The sequence below is a fragment of the Scyliorhinus torazame genome, chromosome 3, assembly GCF_047496885.1.
Source record: "Scyliorhinus torazame isolate Kashiwa2021f chromosome 3, sScyTor2.1, whole genome shotgun sequence".
In the NCBI taxonomy this organism is placed as follows: Eukaryota; Metazoa; Chordata; class Chondrichthyes; order Carcharhiniformes; family Scyliorhinidae; genus Scyliorhinus; species Scyliorhinus torazame.
Genome location: NC_092709.1, coordinates 284,395,159 through 284,422,338, shown reverse-complemented (window position 1 = coordinate 284,422,338; position 27,180 = coordinate 284,395,159). Strand labels below are relative to the sequence as shown.

Sequence of the window (27,180 nt, the reverse complement as noted above, 5' to 3'; positions counted from 1 at the left end):
TTAATGTTAAATATATTGCTGGAATGCCAATGGGAAAGTTCTACACTGCTTTAGATTGCGGAAGTTGTCACAAGTAGGGAAATCTCGGTGTTTTGAAGTATTTGTTGTTGAAGTCCAACTTTTCTCCCTTTATATAAAAGCAAAATACTGCAGATGCTGGAAACCTGAAATAAAGACTGAAAACACTGGCAAAACTCAGCAGATGCTACCAGATCTGCTGAGTCTTGCCAACATTTTCTGTTTACATTTGTATTTTCTTATCATGGTTTAAAATGATGGAGACATCATATATCTACCATGGTTTAAAATGATGGAGACATCATATATCTATAGGACAAGCCTATGTTAATTGAACTAGTAATTATGGCCATGGGGATTGTTCTAAATGCAGAAAAATGCTACATTTTAAGACCTTAGTAGGTATTTTGAGATTTGGAAAATATGTGATAAATTGCTCATCAGAGCACAGAAGATTAATAGAAGTATGTAAAATTATGAAGAGATAGGACAGAATATGCAGAAACAGACTGATCCAATGATCTAGGGATATGAATAAATATAAGATTTATGGGAATTAGGACAGAACAGGAAAACCATTTTAATACAGAGGGAAGTGAGACTATGGAATGCACTCCCACAATCAATTGCTGTAGCAGTGACCATATCCATGTTGAAGAGTAGGTGATAGTGGTGGTTGACAGAAAGGAGAGTGAAGGGAAATGGCAACAGGCAGAAAATGGGATTAAGACTACTGTTAGTGTGGAGAACAAACACCAATGTGGATGAGTTTTAATGAACAGCCTGTTTCTGTTGTAATATTTATGTACTTTTCTGTAATTAGCGGTCTGCAGTGCTCTCTTCCTATTGCATCTTCTTTCATGAGTGGTTGATATCTGTGATGTGTTGGGTGCTCTGGATCCGTGGAACACATACAGGCCACCAACACTTAAAATAGTACAACACTATTTTATTACGCTAGAAACTGTTGAACATACTTTCACTGTGGGTTAACACGATGTTAGATTAAACTAAAGACCTATGCCTGTCCTAACCAGTCTTTGCACTCAGCACATGGTGAAGGTCTGTGCTGTAAGCTCTGTCCTTCTGAGAGGCTGCATCCCGAATGAGCGGGAACTCTGATGCCCTCTGTCTATCTAGTGAGTGTGCACTAACTGGTGATTGGCTGCGGTGTTGTGTGTGTTGATTGGTCTTGCTGTGTGTCCATCAGTGTGTGTGTCTGCACCATGATATACTGGTGTATATTATGACATCCCCCCTTTTATAAAAATGTATGTATGTGGCAATAAATAATGTGTGGTGAGAATGTTCCTAACTACGTGTGGGGTGCGAAGACATATTTACAGGACTACGTACATGAGAACTAAGCTATTTACATGGGAAGGTGCCTGGTGCAGAGAAGCAGTATGCAACAAGAGTAACGAGATCAACACTATATACAAACCATGGAAACGATCAAACAAAGCAAGGAAACAATTCAGAGAGTCCATAAATTCGAAAAGTTCATAAATTTAGTCTCCGAGGTGGGCGACGAATTCTGGTTGACCGTAAGGGTGGCACACCATTCATCGTCCGGATCGATGCTGTATACCGATAGAGGCTGGATTCTTTGCTTCGGGGACACCCTGTTTTTTGTAATGATACCGACTCGAAAAGGCGCCTTTGGGTCCTCGGTGTCAATATCGGGTAGCAGGTCCAAATCGGGCTCGGTGACCTTGGGTTGAATGGCCCGGACATTCCTGCGAGGCTGGCTGGAGCAACGAGAGTTGGCAGGCTGATCTGATCTGCATAAAGCAGCATAGTGGCCAAGTTTGCCACATTGCAGGCATTGTCGGGATTTGGCAGGACATTGCCGCTTTAAGTGGGCGGAGCCACAGTTGCCGCACGTTGTAGCGTAGCGTCCGTACATTCGCTGCGCCACCATGCATGCGCGGTGCGGTTGTACGTGGTGCGCACCTGCGCAGTATGTTCATCGGCGTCGCCGCCCCCTCGTTCGGTTCACACAAGCGCGGGAGTCCGCGAAAAGCACGCAAAATGGCCGCCCTCATCCAGGCTGAGGCCCTGGAGTTGCTCGATTGCTTGGACCCGTTCTGCCTCGTGGGGACCTTGCCACGCCGTTTCAGCCGCTTGGATGTGCGAATACCGACTAGTGGCATGTTCATGTAGCACGCAGGTCTCGATGGCAATCGCTAGGGTGAGCTGCTTTACCTTGAGGAGCTGCTGGTGTAGGGGGTCCGACTGAACACCAAAAACGATCTGGTCGCGTATCATGCAGTCGGAGGTGGGCCCGTAATTACAGGACTGCGCAAGGATGCGGAGGTGGGTGAGAAAGGACTGGAAAGGTTCATCCTTAACCTGCAAATGCTGTTGGAATACATAGAGCTCAATGTCGCAGTGACTGTCAAACTTAAGGAGAACCGTCTTGAATTTTAATTTATCTTCACCATCAGCAAAGGTGAGAGAATTGAAAATGTGGATGGCATGTTCCCCGGCCATGGATAGGAAGAGAGCAATCTTCCTGGTGTCTGAGGCAGCTTCCCGGTCTGTGGCTTCAAGGTAGAGCTGGAAGCTTTGTTTGAATATCTTCCAGTTGGCCCCCAGGTTACCAGTGATAGGGAGCGGCGGCGGCGGGCGGGCGCTGTCCATTTTGCAGGATGGCTGTATGCTGGTGGAAGGCAGATCACATGCAGGTAGGTCTAAGAAGTTCTAACGTCCCTCACCTACTGGTACCATGATGTGCTGGGTGCTCTGGATCCGTGGAACACATTCAGGCCACCAACTCTTAAAATAGTACAACACTATTTTATTAAGCTAGAAACTGTTGAACATACTTTCACTGTGGGTTAACACGATGTTAGATTAAACTAAAGACCTATGCCTGTCCTAACCAGTCTATGCACTCAGCACATGGTGAAGATCTGTGCTGTAAGCTGTAAGCTCTGTCCTTCTGAGAGGCTGCATCCCGAATGAGCGGGAACTCTGATGCCCTCTGTCTATATAGTGAGTGTGCTCTAACTGGTGATTGGCTGCAGTGTTGTGTGTGTTGATTGGTCTTGCTGTGTGTCCATCAGTGTGCGTGTCTGCACCATGATATACTGTATATTATGACAATCTGTAGTATTTACTTCTGGTGGAGGTTGGTTAGCTCAGTTGGCTGGGCAGCTGGCTCATGGTGTGGAACGATGCAAACAGCACAGGTTCAATTCCCGTATCAACTGAGGTTATCCATGAAGGCCCGGCCTTCTCAACCTTACCCCTCGCCTGAGATGTGTTGACCCTCGGATTAAATCCCTACCAGTCCCTCTCTCAAAAAAGGGGGAGCAGCCTATGGTCCTCTGCGGCTTTCATTTGATTTACATCTGGTAAAAGGTTCAAACTCAATGGGTGAACTGGGAATGTAACAACAACATTGTATCTATGGTATGTTTTTGTCCAAATATACTATTCCTCGTAATTTTTGAGAATTCTGTTCAGAAGGAGGTACATGAACCTCCTGTGGACCAATCCAGTTCTCTTTTTAAGCTTTTTGTGCTGTTCAGTATCCAGCTGCACCTTTTGTCTTCTATATATTATATAACAAGTAACTACAGTTTTGATCTTCAAACCTGTTATTTTCCACATATCAGAAGAACCAGGCGATTGCCAATGAGTGATCTTCTTAGGCGAGAAGTGAATTCTATAATATGATACATTAACACATGCAAAATATCTAGATTTTGGTTTGGATAAGTCTTCATCTGCTAATTGAAAACTGTCTTGCAACCATGGGTACAAGTTTTGGGAGAGAAGCCTGAATTTTAACTGAACTAATTCTACTACAGTGCTTGTGCAACAGCCCTTGAACTTAAAATAATAATCCTCATGAAAAGGCCATTTGGCCTAACAGTTCAGCACCTTTGATTGGTATGAACCCTATCTTATGGGCGAGGCGTTTTCAGAACCCAAAAATGTATCATGGAGTTCAACCAACCTCTCCCTTTAATGTATTTGTTGCTTTTTCCCTACGTGTGGTATTACAATTATAGATAGGTGGGTTTTTAAACACAAAACACTGTTTATTCCATGAACTCAACTTAACATCTTAAATAAACATTGGATCTCTTAACACCTCTTACTTCAAAGATAACTCAGAAAATATTGCAACAGTAAATAACTCCTTAAAATGTTCCTTCAAACTTCCAAGAGACTCAACACCTTTAAACAGTATCACATCAGGTTAAAGGATATATATATTTTCTGTAGAATGGCAGAGATATATTAGCCTGGGTGACTTCAGCTCCAGCACCTTGCTTTCTTCATGCAGCTCTCTGGAAACCCACAGACACACCCACGCTGCTTTCTCAAACCTGGCTTTCTCCCTTCTAAGCAGATCACAGCAAACCAGAACTTCTCAAGCTGCTGTCTCAAACTGGCTTTCTACTTTTAAACTGCTCTCAGCAAAACCAGCCAGGCACTTGTTAAACTGCAAACCAAACTGCAAAATGGCTGAACTGAGCTGAGCTCCACTCTATGACATCACTGTTTTCTTAAAGGTACATTGCTTAAACATCTAGTTCTTAAAGGTACCCTCACATGACACTAATGTACCTGCTTTTTCCCATACCACTTAATCCATCATGCTTTTGAAGACATATCTTTGTTGCCTCTTGAACACATTATACTTAATTACTTCAAAGTCACTCAGAAAAGTTTTGCCTAGCTTCCCTCCTTGCTTCCAAGTAAGTACTTTTTGTCATCGTAACACTTTGCAATGATCAACAACTTATTGGATCCGTTTTCTCAGTGATCCAATTATCTCAAATATGTCATTTTCTTTACAGCTCGGAGGACCTAGAGAAATGTTCGCTGAAGGTGCTGGACCCAGAAGGAAGCCCCAGTCGAAGTTTGCTCCATGTGATGGGTAACCGGGGTGTGACTGTGAAAGACCTGTTGGAGTTCCTTCAAGCTATGGGACAGATCGAAGCCTTTCAGCTTCTGAGATCCTCGGGTTAGTTTGGAAAATCTTTTTGAGTCAAAATGGCACTACACCATTCACTGCCTTGTTCGCATCTAAGATATGCCTTCGGCAATTTCTGACCCCATGAATAAAATGGGGAATAGGCCCATTCATCTCATTCAGGCAGGAGACTATATTTAATAAGCAAAGCAAAGGGCGGCATGGTAGCACAGTGGTTAACACTATTGCTTCACAGTACAAGGGTCCCGGGTTCGATTCCCGGCTTGGGTCACTGTCTGTGCGGAGTCTGCACGTTTTCGTGACGTCCAGTGGCGGATCTACTATGAAACTAATGAAGCTTAAGCTTCAGGGCCCCTAATCCCGGAGGGCCCCCAGAAGCGACTTTAGTCCACATTGCTTAAAACTTTTGGGTCTACTGTGTGAGAAAGGGTTTAAAAAAAAAATAATATTAATAATATAGTGTAATTCAATACAAAATAATAGTGAAAATAAAAATTTTAAGGTTATTAAAGTATCATGTAGGCTAGCCGTAAACGAAAAAACGTTCAAATTAAGGATGTTTCATTCTAAATATATTTAACATAAAATAATTATAAATAATTTAAAACACTTAACATTTATGACAGAAATACAAACAGTAGATGACGTGTCGTAACAAAAAAGGGGAGCCGTTGAAAAGGCAATCACAAATCTAACGTGAATTTTCAATGTGTTAGCACTCGTGATCGCGATCTAGGCAAGAATTTTTTTCAATAAAGTGTTCATAAGGATACAATATTTTAATTACCCCTACTCAAAAATAAATGTTATATTTAGAAAAGTAAGGTAAGTAATAAAGGTGAAATAGTGTTAGATTAGCCTAAGCCTGTTGTTTTTATGAAGAGGTGAATGGAAGGTAGGCTACGACCGCATAGTCTAGGCTAATACTATATTACAAGTATTTATGGAAAAATAATAAAAGGGTGAATTTGTGTTAAATTACAGGTATTTATTATGAAAAGTGTTCCAATAATGGTAAAATTGTGTTACATTACCTTAGCCTATGAGTTTTGGTGGCCTAGGCTTGCCTAACTTAGTCCATCCTAGCATAGGCTAGCTTGAACATAGCCTAGTTTAGCTTATTTATTATAAATCTTAAAAAATGGCGCTTTACTTTCTGAGAAGGGGTTTTTAAAAAACCTTTTCTCAGAAAGTAGATTTAATTTTTTTCCTTTCAAAGCATGTGACAATAGTTGCACGACTCAAATTGATAAATTTTTTGTTGTATATATTTCAACAACCCCAAAGTTTCAGAGCTCTTTCTAGCAATATTCAACCCACTGTTGACGCTTTTGATACAGATGACGATCACAGTGGTCAATATGAAAGTACCGCGGAACAAGCAGAGACTGAGCCGAAACATCAAACAGAAAGCAAATTCAGTGATTTCAAAGAATACAGTGACCTCGAAAACTGCCCCATAACAGTTGATAATGATTTCATACAGAATTGTTTAATGCAAGACAGTTTTTTTCAAAATAAAAAAAACATGATGTATATACCGAATCAAGCAGAGTTTACAAGGAGCAAAACAGAAGTTTCTCAAACAAATATTTTGAAAAAGATTGAAAAATGGCCACAGACGGTAATGAGATCCTGGTTAGTTTACTCAAAGAGCAAAGGCTGCATATACTGTTTTGTTTGCAATCTCTTTTCTAAATGCCAAACATCACTTACAACAGGTGGGTTTTCTGACTGGATCAATGTACTCAGAACTCTGGAAAATCATGAAGACAGCATGGAACATAAGAGGGCAATGTTGTGTTGGATAACAAGGAAGTCAAATAAAAATACTGTGGATCAGCAATTTGAAGAACAGATGAGGGAAACCATACAGTACTATTTTGAAGTACTGAAAAGAGTTGTAGCTGTTATAAAGTTTTTAAGTGAAAGAGGTTTGGCATTTAGAGGTCATGAGGAGAAGTGGGGCTCACCAAATAATGGAAACTTCATGGGGGCCATTGAACTTATTGCAGAGTTCGACCCATTTTTACATGAACATCTCGAGAAATGTAATAATGAAAAAGTAAATGCTACTTGCCTATCCAAACCCGTGTATGAAGAATTGATAGAAATCATGGGAAAACATGTGCAAGGTGAAATTGTGAATCAAATCAACAACCGAGACACCAAATACTACTCTATTATTGTTGACTCTACGCCTGACCTGACACATGTTGACCAGCTGGTAATTGTGGTTCGATACTGCTATAATGGAAAACCTTGTGAGAGATTTTTAACATTTTTACCGATAGAAAACCATTCATCCACGACCTTGTTCAACAAAATACAACAAGTCCTGGGTGAACATAAGCTTTCACTTGAAAATATCCGTGATCAGTCATACGATAACGCATCTAACATGAAGGGCTAGGAGAAAGGGCTGCAAGCACTCTTTAAAAACATTAACAGGTATGCAGACTATGTACCATGTGCAGCCCATTCACTTAACCTTGTTGGAGAAAAGGCAGTGTCTACTGTACCTGACGTTGTTGACTATTTTGGCATTTTGCAGGAGCTGTATGTTTTCTTTTCTGGATCTCCACGAACATGGGGGATTTTAAACACACAGGGCAATCTACATTTTCTCTAAAGAGCTTAAGTGTAACTAGATGGTCTGCACACTATGAAGCAGTCCGGGCAATTAAAAATGGATATATGGGTATTTTACAAACTCAAACATATTTTTGAAGACTCAGAAGAGAAGCCTGAATGTAAACGAGATGCAAAGAATTTATACCACAAGTTGGTAATGCTGGAATATGCTATTTTAACAGTCGTTTGGGAAGAAGTGCTGGAGCGTTTCAACAAAACAAGTAAGAAACTCCAAACCCCTGGTTTTGATGCATTTGAAGGTTATCTTCTGCTATCATCTTTACTTTCGTTTGTTGAAGAACTCAGAGAAAATTCAGCCGATAGGATTGCACACTATGAATCAGAAGCAAGACTTCCGGGTGCGGCGATGACCAGCTAAGTCGCACGTTTCGGCAGCTCCCGGTGGAACGGACTTTTGGGCTCTTAATAAGAGCCCCAACGGCAATTTTAACGGCTAAAAGCACTGTGCGGTAAACCAGAAGGGAATCCTCCCTGGATACGGATGGAAAAAGGAGAGGAAAGTGGCCAGATTGCGGTGGATCCTTTAGAGCAGCGGCAAGGAAGGCAAGCAAAAACCAAGATGGCATCGGAAGGTGGCAGTTTAATATGGGGCCCTGAACAACACGAGTTTTTGAAACGCTGCGTGGAAGAGCTTAAAAAGGAGATGAAGAAGGAGCTGTTGGCCCCGATATTACAGGCGATTGAAGGGCTAAAAGATGAGCAAAAGACCCAGGAGTGGGAGCTTCGGGTCGTGAAGGCAAAGACTGCTGAGAACGAGGACGATATACAGGGCCTGGTGGTGAAGACGGAGATGCACGAGGCACACCATAAACGATGTGTGGAAAGGCTGGAGGTGCTGGAGAATAATGCGAGGGGGAAGAATTTAAGGATTCTTGGTCTTCCTGAAGGTACAGAAGGGGCGGACGTCGGGGCATATGTGAGCACGATGCTGCACTCGTTGATGGGATCGGAGGCCCCGACGGGTCCGCTGGAGGTGGAGGGAGCCTATCGAGTTATGGCGCGAAGACCGAGGGCTGGAGAAATTCCTCGAGCCATAGTGGTGAGATTCCTCCGTTTTAAGGACAGCGAGACGGTCCTAAGATGGGCAAAGAAAACTCGGAGCAGTAGATAGGGAGAACGCGGTGATCTGCGTATATCAAGACTGGAGTGCGGAGGTGGCGAGAAGGAGGGCGAGCTTTAATCGGGCCAAGGCGGTGCTTCATAAAAAGAAGATTAAATTTGGAATGCTGCAGCCGGCAAGACTGTGGGTCACATATCAAGGGAAGCACCACTACTTTGAAACGGCGGATGAGGCGTGGACATTTATTGTTGAAGAGAAATTGGAATGAGTGGGTTATTAAAAAAGAACGTTTGAGACAAAGTGGTGGGGCGCAGAGGGGGGCAAAAGGGGGGAGAGATGATTTTTATGTTGTTAATCCTGCGACCCGGTAACTTTTCTCTCTTCCACAGGTTGTGGGGGAGGGAGGAAGGGAGGTGGAGGAGTTGGGGGCGTTGGCCATTGGGGGCGGGGCCAAAAGGGAAGCGCGGGCTTTGTTCCCGCGCTATGATAATTATGGCGGGAATAGGGAAGCAGGAAGGAGGGGGCGTCGCACGGTGCGAGCCGAGGTCACGGGGGGAAGCCGAGGTCGGCCAGAGTTTGCTGACTTCTGGGAGCAACATGGGGGGTGTAACTACGCTAGTGGGGGATCTAGCGGGGGGGGGGTGGGAGGGGGGGATTTACTGGGTTGCTGCTGCTGGGGAGAAGGGGGAGCTGGTATGGGGTGGGGTGGGCGGGGCGGGGGTGCACCGCCTTGGGGGGGACACAGCTGCGTGGGAACCGGGTGAGGAGCTGGGTAAAAGGGGATGGCTAATCGACAAGGGGGGGGGGGTAAAGAGCCCCCCAACCCGGCTGATCACGTGGAATGTGAGAGGGCTGAACGGGCCGATAAAGAGGGCACGGGTACTCGCACACCTAAAGAAACTTAAGGCAGATGTGGTTATGTTACAGGAGATGCATTTGAAACTGATATACCAGGTTAGACTACGCAAAGTATGGGTGGGGCAGGTGTTTCATTCGGGGCTAGATGCGAAAAACAGGGGGGTGGCTATATTAGTGGGGAAGCGGGTAATGTTTGAGGCAAAGACCATAGTGGCGGATAGTGGGGGCAGATACGTGATGGTGAGTGGCAAATTACACGGGGAGGCGGTGGTCTGAGTGAACGTATATGCCCCGAACTGGGATGATGCCAACTTTATGAGGCGCATGTTAGGACGTATCCCGGACCTAGAGGTGGGGAAGTTGGTAATGGGTGGAGATTTTAACACGTTGCTGGAACCAGGGCTGGACAGATCGAGGTCCAGGACTGGAAGGAGGCCGGCAGCAGCCAAGGTGCTTAAAGACTTTATGGAGCAGATGGGAGGAGTAGACCCATGGAGATTTAGTAGACCTAGGAGTAAGGAGTTTTAGTTTTTCTCCTATGTCCACAAAGTTTATTCGCAAATAGACTTTTTTGTTTTGGGAAGGGCGCTGATCCCGAAGGTGAGGGGGACGGAGTATACGGCCATAGCTATTTCGGATCACGCTCCACATTGGGCGGACTTGGAGATAGGGGAGGAAAAAGAACGGCGTCCACCCTGGAGAATGGACATGGGACTAATGTCAGATGAGGGGGTGTGTCTAAGGGTGAGGGGGTGTATTGAAAAGTACTTGGAACTCAATGATAATGGGGAGATCCAGGTGGGAGTGGTCTGGGAGGCGCTGAAGGCAGTGGTTAGAGGGGAGCTGATATCAATCAGGGCACATAAAGGAAAGCAGGAGAGTAGGGAACGGGAGCAGTTGCTGCAAGAACTTCTGAGGGTGGACAGGCAATATGTGGAGGCACCGGAGGAGGGACTGTACAGGGAAAGGCAAAGGCTACACGTAGAATTTGATTTGCTGACTACGGGTACTGCAGAGGCACAGTGGAGGAAGGCACAGGGTGTATAATACGAATATGGGGAGAAGGCGAGCAGGTTGCTGGCCCACCAATTGAGGAAAAGGGGAGCAGCGAGGGAAATAGGGGGAGTGAGGGATGAGGAGGGAGAGATGAAGCGGGGAGCGGAGAGAGTGAATGGAGTGTTCAAGGCATTCTATGAAAGGTTATATGAAGCTCAGCCCCCGGAAGGGAAGGAGAGAATGATGTGTTTTCTGGACCAGCTGGAATTTCCTAAGGTGGAGGAGCAGGAGAGGGTGGGACTGGGAGCACAGATCGAAATGGAGGAAGTAGTGAAAGGAATTAGGAGCATGCAGGCGGGGAATGCTCCGGGACCGGATGGATTCCCAGTTGGATTTTACAGGAAATATGTTGGCTTGCTCGCCCCGCTACTGATGAGAACCTTTAATGAGGCGAGGGAAAGGGGACAGATGCCCCCGACTATGTCAGAGGCAACGATATCGCTTCTCCTAAAGAAAGAAAAAGACCCGCTGCAATGCGGGTCCTATAGGCCTATTTCCCTCCTGAATGTAGACGCTAAGATTCTGGCCAAGGTAATGGCAATGAGGATAGAGGATTGTGTCCCGGGGGTGGTCCATGAGGACCAAACTGGGTTTGTGAAGGGGAGACAGCTGAATACGAATATACGGAGGCTGCTAGGGGTAATGATGATGCCCCCACCAGAGGGGGAAGCGGAGATAGTGGTGGCGATGGATGCCGAGAAAGCATTTGATAGAGTGGAGTGGGATTATTTGTGGGAGGTGTTGAGGAGATTTGGCTTTGGAGAGGAGTATATTAGATGGGTACAGCTGCTGTATAGGGCCCCGATGGCGAGCGTGGTCACGAATGGGCGGGGGTCTGCATATTTCCGGCTCCATAGAGGGACGAGGCAGGGATGTCCTCTGTCCCCATTATTGTTTGCACTGGCGATTGAGCCCCTGGCAATAGCACTGAGGGGTTCCAGGAAGTGGAGGGGAGTACTCAGGGGAGGAGAAGAACACCAGGTATCTCTGTATGCGGATGATTTGTTGTTGTATGTGGCGGACCCGGCGGAGGAAATGCCAGAGATAATGCGGATACTTGGGGAGTTTGGAGAATTTTCAGGATATAAACTGAACATGGGGAAAAGTGAGTTGTTTGTGGTGGGGGGGGGGGGGGGGGGGAGAAACCAGAAGGACTCTCAGGGATGTTAGTGTATATGTATAATATGTATAGGTTGTTGTTATAGGTAATTGTATATTGGACTGCTAAATTGTATTTTTGGAGAGTATTTATTTGAGACAATGCAGTTGCCATTTAGTTTTGTTTTTTTAATTTTGATGTTGTTTATATATTATTTATTTCTTGCTTAAAACTGGCCATTGTTATTTATATTGTTATATTACTGTGTAAAGGATACACAATGTACTGTCATGGTTGGCCAAAAATTTTGAATAAAATATATTTTTTAAAAAATGAATCAGAAGCAAAAGGTTTGTGTGAAGATATCACCTCAAGTTATTCTGATGCTTCCAAACGCATTGTTACAAGGAAATTTTCAGATGGAACAAGTGGTATTGCTTCTTTGAGAGGAGCTGGCAAATTTAGGATCGAAGCTCTATATCAACTCTATGACTGCTTGATAATCCAGTTACGCAAGCGGATTGACCCATATGAGCAGATTGCGAAAAGGTTCAAGTTCCTCTCAGAATTGATGAACAATTCTGAAATTAATGAAGACAGTATTAAACTTATAATATCGTATTACAAAGATGATATTGACCACAAATTAGTAAGCGAGTGTTATCAGTTCAAAGAATATTTGCACCTTAGGAAATCCCAGAACACAGAAGAAAACACGCCATCTAAAATGCAATGCGCAGAAGTTCTTCAGCTTATTTGTGAGCAACACCTAATTGAAATGTTCCCCAATATTACTACTGCGCTTAAGCTGTACTTGACAATGCCTATCATGAGCTGTGAAGCAGAAAGGAATTTTTCAAAGCTATCCTTTATCAAGAACAAATTTCGGTCTACCATGACTGAAGAGCGCTTAAATTCTTTATGCATATTGTCTCTAGAAAATGACATTGCAAGGAAGCTCTCATATGACAAAACTGTACGTGAATATGTTGCTAGAAAAAAACAGAAAAAAGAGTATTTTGTAAAATGTGCTTCATGTAGTTTGTATTCTCATAGGTGTCTAAAATAAAAGATTATATTGACTATGGTCTTTTCTATGTTTTATTTCACCATTCTATGATGCATCATGCATGTATATAACATTTCCCTAATTTTCATCCCCCCATATCTCGAAAACTATAAGGCATAGGAAATTTTTATTCACACCAGTGACTTTGACATGTGAGATAATCCGGTACAGCAATTTTAATCAAAATCTGAGATGTAGTGGTTACATTTTTAAAACATTTCTGGTGATCTGTCGTGGAACAACCCCATTGAAGAAGATAACAGTGGTTACCCAGACCTCGTTGCTGGTTGCGACGTTCAAGCTTCAGGCTTGTTACAAGGACTTAACAGTTCAAGCTTCAGGGCCCCAAAAATGTAGGTCCGACACTGCTGACGTCTGCGTGGGTTTCCTCCGGATGCTCCGGTTTCCTCCCACAATGTCCTTAAAGAAATGCTTGTTGGGTGAATTGGACATTCTAAATTCTCGCTCAGTGCACCCGAACAGGTGCCGGAGTGTGGCGACTAGGGGCTTTTCACAGTAGTTTCATTGCAGTGTTAATGTAAGCCTACTTGTGACACTAATAAAGATTATTATTAGTATTATAGATCCTATTAAACCTGACGAACTTGCTATTTTATGGTAACAATTGGTGGATGCAGGCTCAGGCCTGCTAAGCATTGATTGGTGTAACCTGCCATCCTGAAAAGGAGAGCTTCAGCTCACTTAAAATATAGCAGAGGAGTTTTTTTAAATAGAAATATTCTAGTCTGCTGCTGGCAATTTAACATACAGGCCTTGATTTTCGCTTGTAGGCATGTACCATGCAGGAATTTTGTTTTGAGGGTGGGGAATGCAGAAGTAGGGTTTCATGAATGTCTTTAAATATTTTGGATCACTGACAATGTTATTTTTTCTTTATATGACAGTATAGCTCGGGTTTAAAGAAAACAGAAAATATTGGGAGGACTCAAATTGAATACCTGAAATATTAACTCTATTTCTGGCAGCACAGTAGCACAGTGGTTAGCACAGTTGCTTCATAGCTCCAGGGTCCCAGGTTCGATTCTCAGCTTGGGTCATTGTCTGTGCGGAGTCTGCATGTTCTCCCCGTGTCTGCGTGGGTTTCCTCCGGGTGCTCCGGGTTCCTCCCACAGTCCAAATGTGGAGGTTAGGTGGATTGGCCATGCTAAATTGCACTTAGTGTCCAAAAGGTGGGGTGGGGTTGCTGCGTTACGGGAATAGGGTGGAGATGTGGTCTTGGGTAGGGTGCTCTTTCCAGGAGCCGGTTCAGACTCGATGGGCCGAATGGCCTCAGTCTGCACTGTAACCTCAGTCTGCACTGTAAATTCTATGATTCGCTTTCCACAAATACTGCAAGATCCATGGAATATTTTCAGCATTTTGTGTTTCCATTGCTGGTTCCCAGTATCCATGGTGTTTTGGTGTTAGATTAGCTAGGACATCCACGTTTCCCTCAACTCAACTACAGAAGGAAACTACCAGGAATGATTAACAAGTGCTCCAACAGGACAAATAATACTGCATCTGAAGTTATTTAAAGACTTTTTGTGTGAGCATGGATTTGTCTCACAGTAAAGAAAAAATGTTGGTTTAGGAAAGTATGCTAATGTTTTTCAAACATTATTTTTCTTTCATTTTGATGCCTTTACATTTCAGCTTCATTGAAGATTCTCGTTCAGCCAGTTTCCCAGGCAGTACTAGCCGGTCAGGCATTGAGACTCTATTGCCAAGCAACAGGATATCCAAATGTTGAATATCAGTGGTTTAAAAAGAAAATAGAGGTAATGGATACAGAATAGCATCATTTAACTGAATTGAAATTGATATATTTTTCAAAAATGCTAAATTGAAGAGGTGACATGAAAGTGGCTACCCTTGACATCAAGGCAGCATTTGACCAAGTGAGACATCAAGGACACCTGCCTATAATGAAGTCAATGGGAATCGGGGGTAAATCACTGCATTTGTTAGAGTTAGAATTTGCACAAAGGAAGATGGTTGTGATTGTTGGAGATCAATCATCTCAGGCCCAGTACATCCCTGCAGGATAGTGTCCATTTTCACCTGCTTCATCAATAACTTTCCCTCCATCATAAGGTCAGAAGTGGGGGTGTTCACTGTTGATCGCAACTCCTCAGACATTGAAGCAGCCCGTGTTCATATGCAACAAGATCTGGGCTGATAATTGGCAACATTCAGGCCTGGGCTGATAATTGGCAAGTAACATTCGTGCCACACAAGTACCAGGCAACAACCATCTCCAACAAGAGAGAATCTAACCATTGCCCCTTGATGCACCTGATGAAGGAGCTGCGCTCCGAAAGCTTATTCGAAACAAACCTGTTGGACTTTAGCTTCTTGCTGTGCCCACCGCAGTCCAATGCCGGCATCTCCACATCATGACATTCAATGGTATTACTACCGCTGACTCCCCTACTATCAACATCCTGGGAGGTTACCATTGACCAGAAATTCACCGAGGCTCCTTTGACAACACCTTCCAAACCCGCAACATCTACCACCTAGAAGGACACAGGGAGCAGATGCGTGGAAACACCACCATTGGCAAGTTACCCTCCAAACCACTCACCATCCTGATTTGGAAATATACTGCTGCCCTTCACTGTTGCTGGGTCAAAATCCTGGATCTCCCTCCCTAACAGCACTACACCACATGGACTGCAGGTGTTCAAGAAGTTGGTTCAACACCACCACCAGCTCAAAGGCAATTAGGGATGGGAAATAATACTGGCCTAGCCAGTGATATCCACATCCTGCAAAAGAACAAAATGAATTTCTTCAAATCTCCCTTCTTCTGATACTAATTTTCCATTAGGGCCCTATGCTACTCGTCATTCTTTTATAGGTGACCCTTGATAGCCAGCAGACCGTTCATCTACGGGGTGTTGGAGATAAGCCAGATACTGTCCTCACCCATGTTTGCACTTTCCTGAAAAGGTCACTGGATGGTGATCTGGAGTAAAACTCTGAACTGATTGTTTAAAAAATTCTCTCGTTTTGTGCACTTTGAGGCTAAATTGTAACATCTGTCTTTGCACGCAACTGAGATCTGCAAACTGAAGTATGGAAATTTGAGCCTGCACGTTCATTAGAAAGCTGCCAAAAATGTAACTTTTGTTTTCATTGATTTTAGTAAATCCAAAATGATTTATTGGATTTCCACTGAAATTTGTCATTGGTTTTATTTCACTGATCTTTGGGTTCATTTGAAAATGAAGTCTTTTGGGAATATGCATTTTTCTCTTCATCCGTACTTGAACTCAAATTTACAGCTGAACAATTCAAAGAATCATAGAATCCAGACAGTACCATTTTGCTCATCCAGTTTGCACTGACCCTCCGAAAGAACATCTGTACAGGCCCAAGCTCCCTCCCTGTCCCTATAACCCAAACTAACCTTTTGTTTTTTTAAAATAATATTTTATTAAGGTATTTGAAAATTTTTATAATAGTAACAAAAACAATGACATCAACATGGTAAAATAAACAATTCCCCCCCCCCAGCCCAATCTTCACACACCTCAACCATGCAACAACAATCCGCCCGCGCCCCTCCCCCCTTGTAATACTGCATCTGCTGACATTTTAAATTTTCCCCGAGAAAGTCTACGAACGGCTGCCACATCCGGGAGAACCCTAACCCTCTTATGGCAAACTTTATTTTCTCAAACTGAGAAACCCAGCCATGTCACTAACCCAGGTCTCTACACTGGCTACTAGGGAGGCAAAGGCCAGGACGTCAGACTCTTTTGCCCCTGAACTCCCGGATCTTCCGACACTCCAAAGATCGCTACCTCCGGACTCGGCACCACCCATGTTTTTAGTACCGTGGACATTGCCTTAGCAAAACCCTGCCAGAACCCTCTAAGCTTCGGGCATGCCCAAAACATGTGGACATGATTTGCTGGGCTTCCCGCGCACCTCGCACACCTATCCTCAACCCCGAAAAACTTGCTCACCCTAGCCACTGTCATGTGTGCCGGTGGACTACCTTAAATTGTATCAGGCTAAGCCTGGTGCATGATGAGGTATTAACCCTGCTTAGGGCATCCGCCCATAGACCCGCCTCTATCTCTCCTCCTAGCTCTTCCTCCCACTTGCCCTTAAGCTCCTCCACCAGAGTTTCCTCCGCCTCCGAAAGCGCCTGGTAAATATCCGATACCTTCCCCTCTCCCACCCAGGTACTGGAAATTACTCTATTCTGTATCCCCCGTGGCGGCAGCAGCGGAATGGCCGGCACCTATATTCTCAGGAAGTCTCGCACCTGCAAATACCTAAAACCATTCCCTGCTGGCAATTTAAATTTATCCTCCAAAGCTTTCAAGCTGGGAAAGCTCCCACCTATAAATAGATCCCCCATCCTTCTAATTCCTGCCCTCTGCCAACTCCGGAACCCGCCATCTAGCCTACCCGGTACAAACCTGTGGTTGTTATAAATCGGGGTCCAAATCGATGCTCCCTCCACTCTCTTATATCTCCTCCACTGCCCCCAGATCCTCAGAGCCGCCACTACCACCGGACTTGTGGAGTATCGGCCAGCGTGAATGGCAGAGGTGCCGTTACCAATGCTCCCAGACTGGTGTCTTTACATGACTCTGCCTCCATCCGCTCCCATGCCGACCCTTTCCCCACTACCCACTTCCTAATCATGGCTATATTAGCCGCCCAGTAGTAATTGCAGAGGTTCGGCATCGCCAACCCACCCTCCCCTGACTGCGCTCCAGCAACACTTTCTTCACTCGCGCGGTTTTACTCGCCCACACAAAGCTCAAAATAATCTTATTCAACCGCTTGAAAAAGACCTTAGAGATGAAGATGGGGAGGCACTGAAAGACGAACAGAAATCTGGGGAGGACCGTCATTTTCACGGTCTGTACCCTCCTCGCCAGTAATAGCGGGAGCATGCCCCATCTCGTAAAGTCCCCTTTCATTTGTTCTACCAACCGGGATAACGTTTAACTACCATTCTAAGCGGCAGCTCTCCCAGTCTCTTCTCCTGCCCTCTTGCCTGGATCACAAACATCTCGCTTTTCCCCATCTTCAACTTATACCCTGAAAAATTGCCAAATTCCCCCAAGATTCACATTACTTCCCCCATCTCCTCCAACGGGTCCGAAATTTACAAGAGCAGGTCATCTGCGTAGAGCGAGACCCGGTGCTCCACCACCCCCGACCCAGCCCTTTCCAGTTCCGAGAGGTTCTCAACGCCATGGCCAATGGCTCTATGGCCAGAGTAAACAGTAACGGGGAGAGGGGGCACCCTTGCCTCGTCCCTCAGTGTAGTTCAAAATACCCTGACCTCAGCCGGTTTGTACGCACACTCGCTACCGGTGCCTGATAGAGCAACCGCACCCAGTCAATAAAGCTCTCACCACACCCAAACCTTCCCAGCGCCTCCCACAGGTAATTCCACTCCACCCGATCAAAAGCCTTCTCCGCATCCATCGCTACCACCACCTCCACCTCCGCCTCCTCTCCTTCTGAGGGCATCATAATAACATTTAGAGGCCTTCGAACATTGGCCTTGAGTTGCCTGCCCTTAACAAATCCTGCCTGGTCTTCCCCTATCACCCCCGGGACACAGTCCTCTATCCTGTGGCCAGTATCTTAGCCAGCAGTTTGGCATCCAGATTCAGTCGAGAAATCGACCTGTATGACCCGCATTGCTCCGGATCCTCCTCCCATTTCAATATCAATGGAATCGAGGCCTGTGACATTGTTGGTGGGAGGACTCCCTTCTCTCTTGCTTCGTTAAATGTCCTCACCAGCAGTGGGCTCAATATCTCTGAAAACTTCTGATAGAATTCCACCGGGTAGCCGTCAGGCCCCGGGGCCTTGCCCGACTGCATGCCCTCCAGCCCCTTGATTATTTCCTCAATCTCAATTGGGGCTCCCAGCCCCTCCACCAGGTCCTCCTCCTCCTGAAATTGCCTCATCCCCTCCACCCCAGCCGGGGGTTCCGACTCATATAATTCATTATAATAGTCCTTAAACACCTCGTTCACCCCCCCCCCCCGCTGGGTCCAGGACGGTATTACCGTCTCTGCTCTTTACTTTACCTATCTCCCTGGCCGCCTCTCTTTTCCTGAGCTGGTGCGCCAACATTCTGCTTGCCTTTACCCCGTACTCATAGATCGCCCCCCTTGCCTTCCTCAACTGTTCCACTGCTTTCCCTGTGGTCAACAGCCCAAACTCCACCTGTAACCTCCGCCGCTCCTTCAGTAGCCCCGTGTCCGGGGCCTCCGAGTATTTCCTGTGGAGGATCTCCTCCACTAATCTATCCCTCTCAGCCCGTTCCACCTTTTCTCTGTGGGCCCATATCGAGATTAATTCCCCTCTGACTACTGCCTACAAAGCTTCCCAGACCGTCGCTGCAGAGACCTCCCCCGTATCATTTGTTTCCAGGTAGTTCTGGGTGGACATGTTAACCCGCCCACAGACCTCCTCGTCCGCTAGCAACCCCACATCCAGTCTCCACAGCAGACGTTTTCCCTCCCTCCACACTAACCCGTAGATCCACCCAGTGCAGGGCACGATCCAGCACTGCAATTGCCGAGTACTCAGTATCCACCACCTTTGGTATTAGCGCCCTGCTCAGAACAAAAATATCGATGCGAGAATAAACCTTGTGGACATGTGAAAAAAAGGAAAACTCCTTCGTCCTCGGCCGTGCAAACCTCCATGGGTCTACTCCCCCATCTGTTCCATAAAACCCTTCGATTTCTTTGCCGCAGCCGGCCTCCTCCCTGTCCTGGATTTTGACCGGTCCAATTCCGGATCAATGACTGTGTTGAAGTCGCCTCCCATGATCAGGCTATGTGACTCTAAGTCTGGGATCTTACCTAATACCCACCTCATAAATTCCACATCGTCCCAATTCGGAGCATATATGTTCACAAGTACCACCCGCACCCCCTCCAGCTTCCCACTCACCATTATGTACCTACCCCTCTTGTCTGACACGATTCTTCCTGCCTTGAATGCCACTCGTTTGCTGATCAAGATCGCTACCCCCCTGGTCTTTGAGTCCAGTCCTGAGTGGAACACTTGGCTAACCCACCCCTTCCTCAATCTCATCTGGCCTGTAACCTTTAGGTGTGTCTCTTGTAGCATTGCCATGTCCGCCTTCAGTTCCCTCAAATGCGCGAACACGCGAGCCCTCTTGACCGGCCCATTCAGTCCTCTCACGTTCCATGTAATCAGCCTGGAGGGGGGCTTCCAACCTCTCTCTCTCTCTCTCTCTCTTCCCCACCCCCCCCCCCCACCCCCTCCTGCCGACTAGCCATCACCCTTTTTAGGCCAGCCTCGAGCTCGCGCCCTCCACTTCCTCGAGTCCCTACTCCCCCACTCGGGCTGTCTGAACTAACCTTTTGGACACTAAGGGGCAAGTTAGCATGGCTCATCCATCTAACCTGCACACCTTTGGACTGTGGAAGGAAACCGGAGCATCCGGAGGAAACCCACGCAGACACAGGGAGTCACCCAAGGTCGGAAGTGAACTTGGGTCCCTGGTGCTGTGAGGCAGCATGCTAACCACTGTGCCACTGTGCCCCCCCCCCCCCCAATAAATTCAAAATGTATTGATAGATGTTCAGCTGGGTTCTTCGGCCTCGCTCGCCACGGAGTGGTTGGGGACCAAGTAAAGGTCCGTTGACCTCGGGCAGGAATTTCAGGTCACCAGGCGGGCACGTCCGAAAAATCCCGCCTGTTCACTGAACCCCTCTGGATAGGATCATCACCTGATCACTTAATTAAAAAAAGACAATTCCATTGCTTCCTAATACAGAGCAAATAAGATCCTACTGCCTAAGGAGATGACAGTTCCCTAGTTATGAATGAAAGATCTGTGTTCTTCATAAGCAGCTTTCTGTAATGTAGCATAACAGCAGCCAAAATCTTAGATAAACAGCATAATTGCAGAGGTAGATAAATCTTACTAATTACATTCATGAACAGATGGTTATCTTAGGAAGCTGTGTTTTTGTTCATGGAATAGTTTTTCTCAGTTCGGATTATAAATTGAGTTTACATTTTCATTGTGTTTAATTCTTAAAAGCATCCAGTTTTTAAAAATATTTACAGTCATCTCATTTATATCATGCTTGAATGTTTTATGCAAATGTAGAGTGGATTAAAGTTATAATGATGTGAAAATCGAGGTTTTTAGTTTTTTACCAGGTACTGACAGACTCATTCCCTTTGCTTGAACATCGTGAACCTTAATAAGCAAAGATCCATAGACTGAACGAACCTCCCGATCAGTCAGTCTGTACCCCCAGGCCATTTGGTTTCATCTTTTAACACAGAAAGCACAAAACAGAAAAATTGCTCAATGTGTCTGCAGTAACTCTAACTAACTGTGGAATTTACTTTATTATTGTCATATAAAATATGCTTGATTTGGTTAAAAGTAAAATCGTTCTCAAAAAAAGACTTCTTTATTCCTGTTGTTGCCAGGAACCTCTTCATTTGAAGTTAGTCTCCGTGTCCATGCCAGTCTTCACTAGAACAAACCAAAACAAAATCCACTGCTCTGATCTTTTCCCATAAACCCCTATTTCTATTTTCTCAAAGAGCTTAACCATGCCTCCCTTAAATAATTCACTGGTCTCTTTGATGTTGATACCTTGTGACAAAGCATTCCATGCTTCAACAATGCGTTGTGTCAAGGCATTTTGACCAACCTAACTTCTTAATGACAATTGATTAGCCCTCCTCCATCGCATGGGGTAATAGTCTACGGTTCCTGTAGTTTGCAAGATCACTATAAACTGAGACAGACATTCAGCCTACCTTAATTCTTCCATCTAAAGTAGCTCTACGTTCCTCCCATTGCCAATGGCTTTTTAAATGACTCAAAAGATTTTCATCTCTGTCAGGAAGTCCATTCGTGTGTTGATCATTCTGTGTCGAAAAACTTTCTGATATCAGCTGTAAAATTACCTTATATCCGTTTGACCCATGGTTAGAATTTTATGGTCCCCTTTCAGTTTGCCAGCAAAGGGTACCTGTCAAATTCCTCCATTGGTCACCTTTCTGCCGCCTCCGTCCCACCCCCACCCATCCCTCACTCAGGCCAAGGGTGCAACTGCAGTGGGTGGAGGGACTGCAGATGGGGATGGCCTCCAATACTGGTTCCAATTCCACTACCAACACCTCCTGGCCCCCCTCCGAGGAATGCCACCGTGACACCGTGGGCGGCACAGTAGCACAGTGATAGCACTGTTGCTTCACAGTGCAAGGGTCCCAGGTTCGATTCCCGGCTTAGGTCACTGTCTGTGCGGAACCTGCACCTTCTCCCTGTGTCAGCGTGGGTTTCCTCCGGGTGCTCCGGTTTCCTCCCACAAGTCCCGAAAGATGTGCTGTTAGTAATTTAGGCATTCTGAATTCTCCCTCTCTACACCCGAACAGGCGCCGGAATGTGGTGACTAGGGGATTTTCACAGTAACTTCATTGCAGTGTTTCTGTAAACCTACTTGTGACAAAAAGATCACTTTACTTAATGATTACTTTACACCCCACAACTCCATATTCCTCTGGGTTCTGGCACTTAACTGCTGGCACAGCCGTTTAGTTCCAGCAGTGAACAATGCTCCCAGTGATGCTGCTGGGACTACAGGGCTGCCAATTAATCAGATTGTCCGGCAACTCTCTGATGCATATCACAATTCACCCACGTTTAGTCGTTTTTATTGGAGCTTGGGGAGATTTTGACTGAAATATCCCGCACTTCAGGTGCGACCCAACTCCAAAAAAAATCAGCATTCTGTTCTGGATTAGAGGGGGTTGTTCTTGGCGCTTGTAGCGCCGGAATTAGCCCCGCTATCTAATGGCACTCTGTTGCTTTTTCGGGCCCCAATGGGGTCAAGACCAGACTTTAGCGCCATTTCCTGCAATCGGATGCTCCAATCGGGATGTCATTTTTAAATGGGGCCTGATCTTTCGACCCCCTGATGGAACCCCCGGACCTCGCTCAACGCCTCAACTCACCTGTAAAGATTCTCTGGGGCTCCCGCACCCCACCCACAAGGGCATGACACCACAGGGTGCGATCACCTGCTTGGGCATAATGCAAACCTGGCACCTTGGCACTGCCAGCCTGGCACCCTGGCAGTGCCCCAGCCAACCTGGCAGTGCCACCTGTGCACCATGGCAGTGCCAGGCTGGCACCTGGGTATCACTACCAGGGTGACATTGCCAGGGTGCAAGGCTGGCACTGCCAAGGTGCCCAGGTGGCATCAGTAGTGCCAGGGTGATACCCTGCCCAGAGTCTGATCACCCAGGGGCCTCCGATCGCCTGGGAGACCACCCCCAAGTGCTGTTCTGCCTGATCCCCTTTTGTGGTGACCAGTGCTGAACAGCGCCAGGCTGGGGTCTCCTCGGTGGGTGAGGCCGATAGATGCCGGGTGGCCATTCCACCCGGTGTCAGCACGGCCAAGTGAGTTTCTAAACACATTTAACCAGGCAAATAGGCAGGATCCACATCTCGTGAGGCGTAATGCCCATAGGGAATCTCTGGGGAGGCCTCTGCCTGGATCTATCGACCGCGTCCCGCCCCAATTCCGGTGGGAAATGGTGGTAAATCGCACCCATAGAATTTCTTCTGGTGGGGAACTCAAGACGCTGGCATGACTGGCTCCTCCGAGACCTGAGCTCCTTTTTTAAAGGGTGCCCAAAACGCAAAATTAAGTTTTGGGTCCCCCACACCTCCCACCCACAGACATCCCAACTCGCCGCAGATATGGACAACACCCAACCCTCGATCCCAGAGGGGCAACCACCACCCCATCACTAAATGTCCATGTAACCTCCTCCCCCTGCCCCCACCAACACACCACCACCACCCAGACACAAGTGTGATCCAGCCCCACCCCCATCCTTCCTCATTGGCATCGGGGCAGCACCCACCACACCCCAAGTGAGCATACCCTGTTATGTGGCCACTGAGGACCCTCCCACGCTTAAGGCCACCACTTTCTTCAGCCCTCACCCCCCACCCCCCCCCCCCCCCACCCCAAACCCCCTGTCAGGCCCATTTCTATGCACCCACTTCAGGCCCCACACTTCATACACCCCCACCCTTCATACCTCCCCACCCTTCATACCTCCCCACCCTTCATACCTCCCCACCCTTCATACCTCCCCACCCTTCATACCTCCCCACCCTTCATACTTCCCCATCCTTCATACCTCCCCACCCTTCATACCCCCCCCACCCTTCATACCCCCCACCCTTCATACCCCCCACCCTTCATACACCCCCACCCTTCATACCCCCCCACCCTTCATACCCCCCCACCCTTCATACCCCCCCACCCTTCATACCCCCCCACCCTTCATGCCCCCCCACCCTTCATACCCCCCCACCCTTCATACCCCCCCACCCTTCATACCTCCCCACCCTTCATACCTCCCCACCCTTCATACCTCCCCACCCTTCATACCTCCCCACCCTTCATACCTCCCCACCCTTCATACCTCCCCACCCTTCATACCTCCCCACCCTTCATACCCCCACCCTTCATACCTCCCCACCCTTCATACCTCCCCACCCTTCATACCTCCCCACCCTTCATACCTCCCCACCCTTCATACCTCCCCACCCTTCATACCTCCCCACCCTTCATACCTCCCCACCCTTCATACCTCCCCACCCTTCATACCTCCCCACCCTTCATACCTCCCCACCCTTCATACCTCCCCACCCTTCATACCTCCCCACCCTTCATACCTCCCCACCCTTCATACCTCCCCACCCTGCATACCTCCTCACCCTTCATACCTCCCCACCCTTCATACCTCCCCACCCTTCATACCTCCCCACCCTTCATACCTCCCCACCCTTCATACCCCCACCCTTCATACCTCCCCACCCTTCATACCTCCCCACCCTTCATACCTCCCCACCCTTCACACCTCCCCACCCTTCACACCTCCCCACCCTTCATACCTCCCCACCCTTCATACCTCCCCACCCTTCATACCTCCCCACCCTTCATACCTCCCCACCCTTCATACCTCCCCACCCTTCATACCTCCCCACCCTTCATACCTCCCCACCCTTCATACCTCCCCACCCTTCATACCTCCCCACCCTTCATACCTCCCCACCCTGCATACCTCCTCACCCTTCATACCTCCCCACCCTTCATACCTCCTCACCCTTCATACCCCACCCCACTCTTCATACTTCCCCACCCTTCATACCTCCCCACCCTTCATACCTCCCCACCCTTCATACCTCCCCACCCTTCATACCTCCCCACCCTTCATACCTCCCCACCCTTCATTCCCCCCCACCCTTCGTACCTCCCCACCCTTCGTACCTCCCCACCCTTCGTACCTCCCCACCCTTCGTACCTCCCCACCCTTCGTACCTCCCCACCCTTCGTACCTCCCCACCCTTCGTACCTCCCCACCCTTCGTACCTCCCCACCCTTCGTACCTCCCCACCCTTCGTACCTCCCCACCCTTCGTACCTCCCCACCCTTCGTACCTCCCCACCCTTCGTACCTCCCCACCCTTCGTACCTCCCCACCCTTCGTACCTCCCCACCCTTCGTACCTCCCCACCCTTCGTACCTCCCCACCCTTCGTACCTCCCCACCCTTCGTACCTCCCCACCCTTCGTACCTCCCCACCCTTCGTACCTCCCCACCCTTCGTACCTCCCCACCCTTCGTACCTCCCCACCCTTCGTACCTCCCCACCCTTCGTACCTCCCCACCCTTCGTACCTCCCCACCCTTCGTACCTCCCCACCCTTCGTACCTCCCCACCCTTCGTACCTCCCCACCCTTCGTACCTCCCCACCCTTCGTACCTCCCCACCCTTCGTACCGCCCCACCCTTCGTACCGCCCCACCCTTCGTACCTCCCCACCCTTCGTACCTCCCCACCCTTCGTACCTCCCCACCCTTCGTACCTCCCCACCCTTCGTACCTCCCCACCCTTCGTACCTCCCCACCCTTCGTACCTCCCCACCCTTCGTACCTCCCCACCCTTCGTACCTCCCCACCCTTCGTACCTCCCCACCCTTCGTACCTCCCCACCCTTCGTACCTCCCCACCCTTCGTACCTCCCCACCCTTCGTACCTCCCCACCCTTCGTACCTCCCCACGCTTCGTACCTCCCCACCCTTCGTACCCCCCCACCCTTCGTACCCCCCCACCCTTCGTACCTCCCCACCCTTCACACCTCCCCACCCTTCATACCTCCCCACCCTTCATACCTCCCCACCCTTCATACCTCCCCACCCTTCATACCTCCCCACCCTTTATACCTCCCACCCTTCATACCTCCCCAACCTTTATACCCCCACTCTTAATATCCTCCACCGTTCATACTTCCCCTTTCCTGTTCCCACCTGCTTCAAAAGAACTACCTTCATACTGGTGCCAAAGACGAAGAACCAGGCAACATGCCTCAATGACCCTAACCCTAACTCCAGCCAACTAATGCTAACTGGCTGCTTGGCAGCCGACATTCATAGAGGTGCATTCCCTGCTGAATCATTGAGTGGTGGAGTGGGAATCCAGAGTTTATTTAATGTAGTATCCTGGATTAATATTTTCCAAACTATGATTCCGTTATATAACCTCTAAAGAATCATCTCTGAGGGCTACAATTGCCTAATTTTTCCAATCTTTCCTCCTGAGGTAAACCTCTGACACTGCCTCTCGACTGCCTCCTGTGTTGAATGTCACATTGCAGTGTAAAAATTCCTGAAAGTACACATGACCTGGTAAATTCTCACCAAAACCACTATTTACCCAATAGAATATGTCACGTTAAATAAATAAAACAATGCAGAAACTTGCAAACAACTTAACTAGTGGAGAATGAGAAATGAATTAGTGGACATGCACAGAAGCAATAGTGTTTTCTCCCCTTAGCAGCTCCATGGGAGATCAATTCATAGTTTATAAAAATGGAATGATAGTTTTGGAACTGGACAAGCACGTAACTGTTTTTTCTGTTTGTTGACATGTAGGTACCAAATGGCAACAGCCCAGAGCTGGTGATTAATCCAGTCACGATAAATGATACTGGGTGGTACATCTGCAGAGTGAACAGTGGCTGCTGTTCTGAATTTAGTATCTGGGTGCAATTGGAAGTTTATAATTTCAGTGCTGCCTACGGTAAGTCGCAACCTCCATTGAAAATATGTCCTGTGACATATTCTGTACCCTATAGTTCTAAAAAATTAGTTCTGAGTGTGATTTGTACATGGATAACGGGAAGGAAGTTTGTGTGGAGTTAATTAATGTTAGCTAGGGTAGCTGTTCACTATGAGGTAAGAACAAAAAACTCAGCCAGGCTTTCCAGTCTTCATTGCTACCTAAGGCCCTTGTTGAAAACTATGTGTGGAGCCAGAGGAAATGGGCGAGG

At 47.2% G+C, this 27,180-nt stretch overlaps 1 protein-coding gene across 2 annotated transcripts in view; it reads left to right on the top strand.

Moving 5' to 3' along the window:
* Window positions 1–27,180, top strand: part of malt1 (MALT paracaspase 1) — a 210,270-nt gene that overhangs the window by 18,996 nt on the left and 164,094 nt on the right. For both annotated transcript variants that reach the window (XM_072497344.1, XM_072497345.1), the window contains exons 3-5: window positions 4,839–5,005; window positions 14,429–14,553; window positions 26,783–26,930. In XM_072497344.1, coding sequence (XP_072353445.1) covers window positions 4,839–5,005; window positions 14,429–14,553; window positions 26,783–26,930 — 440 coding nt within the window. The remainder of the gene's footprint in view (window positions 1–4,838; window positions 5,006–14,428; window positions 14,554–26,782; window positions 26,931–27,180) is intronic.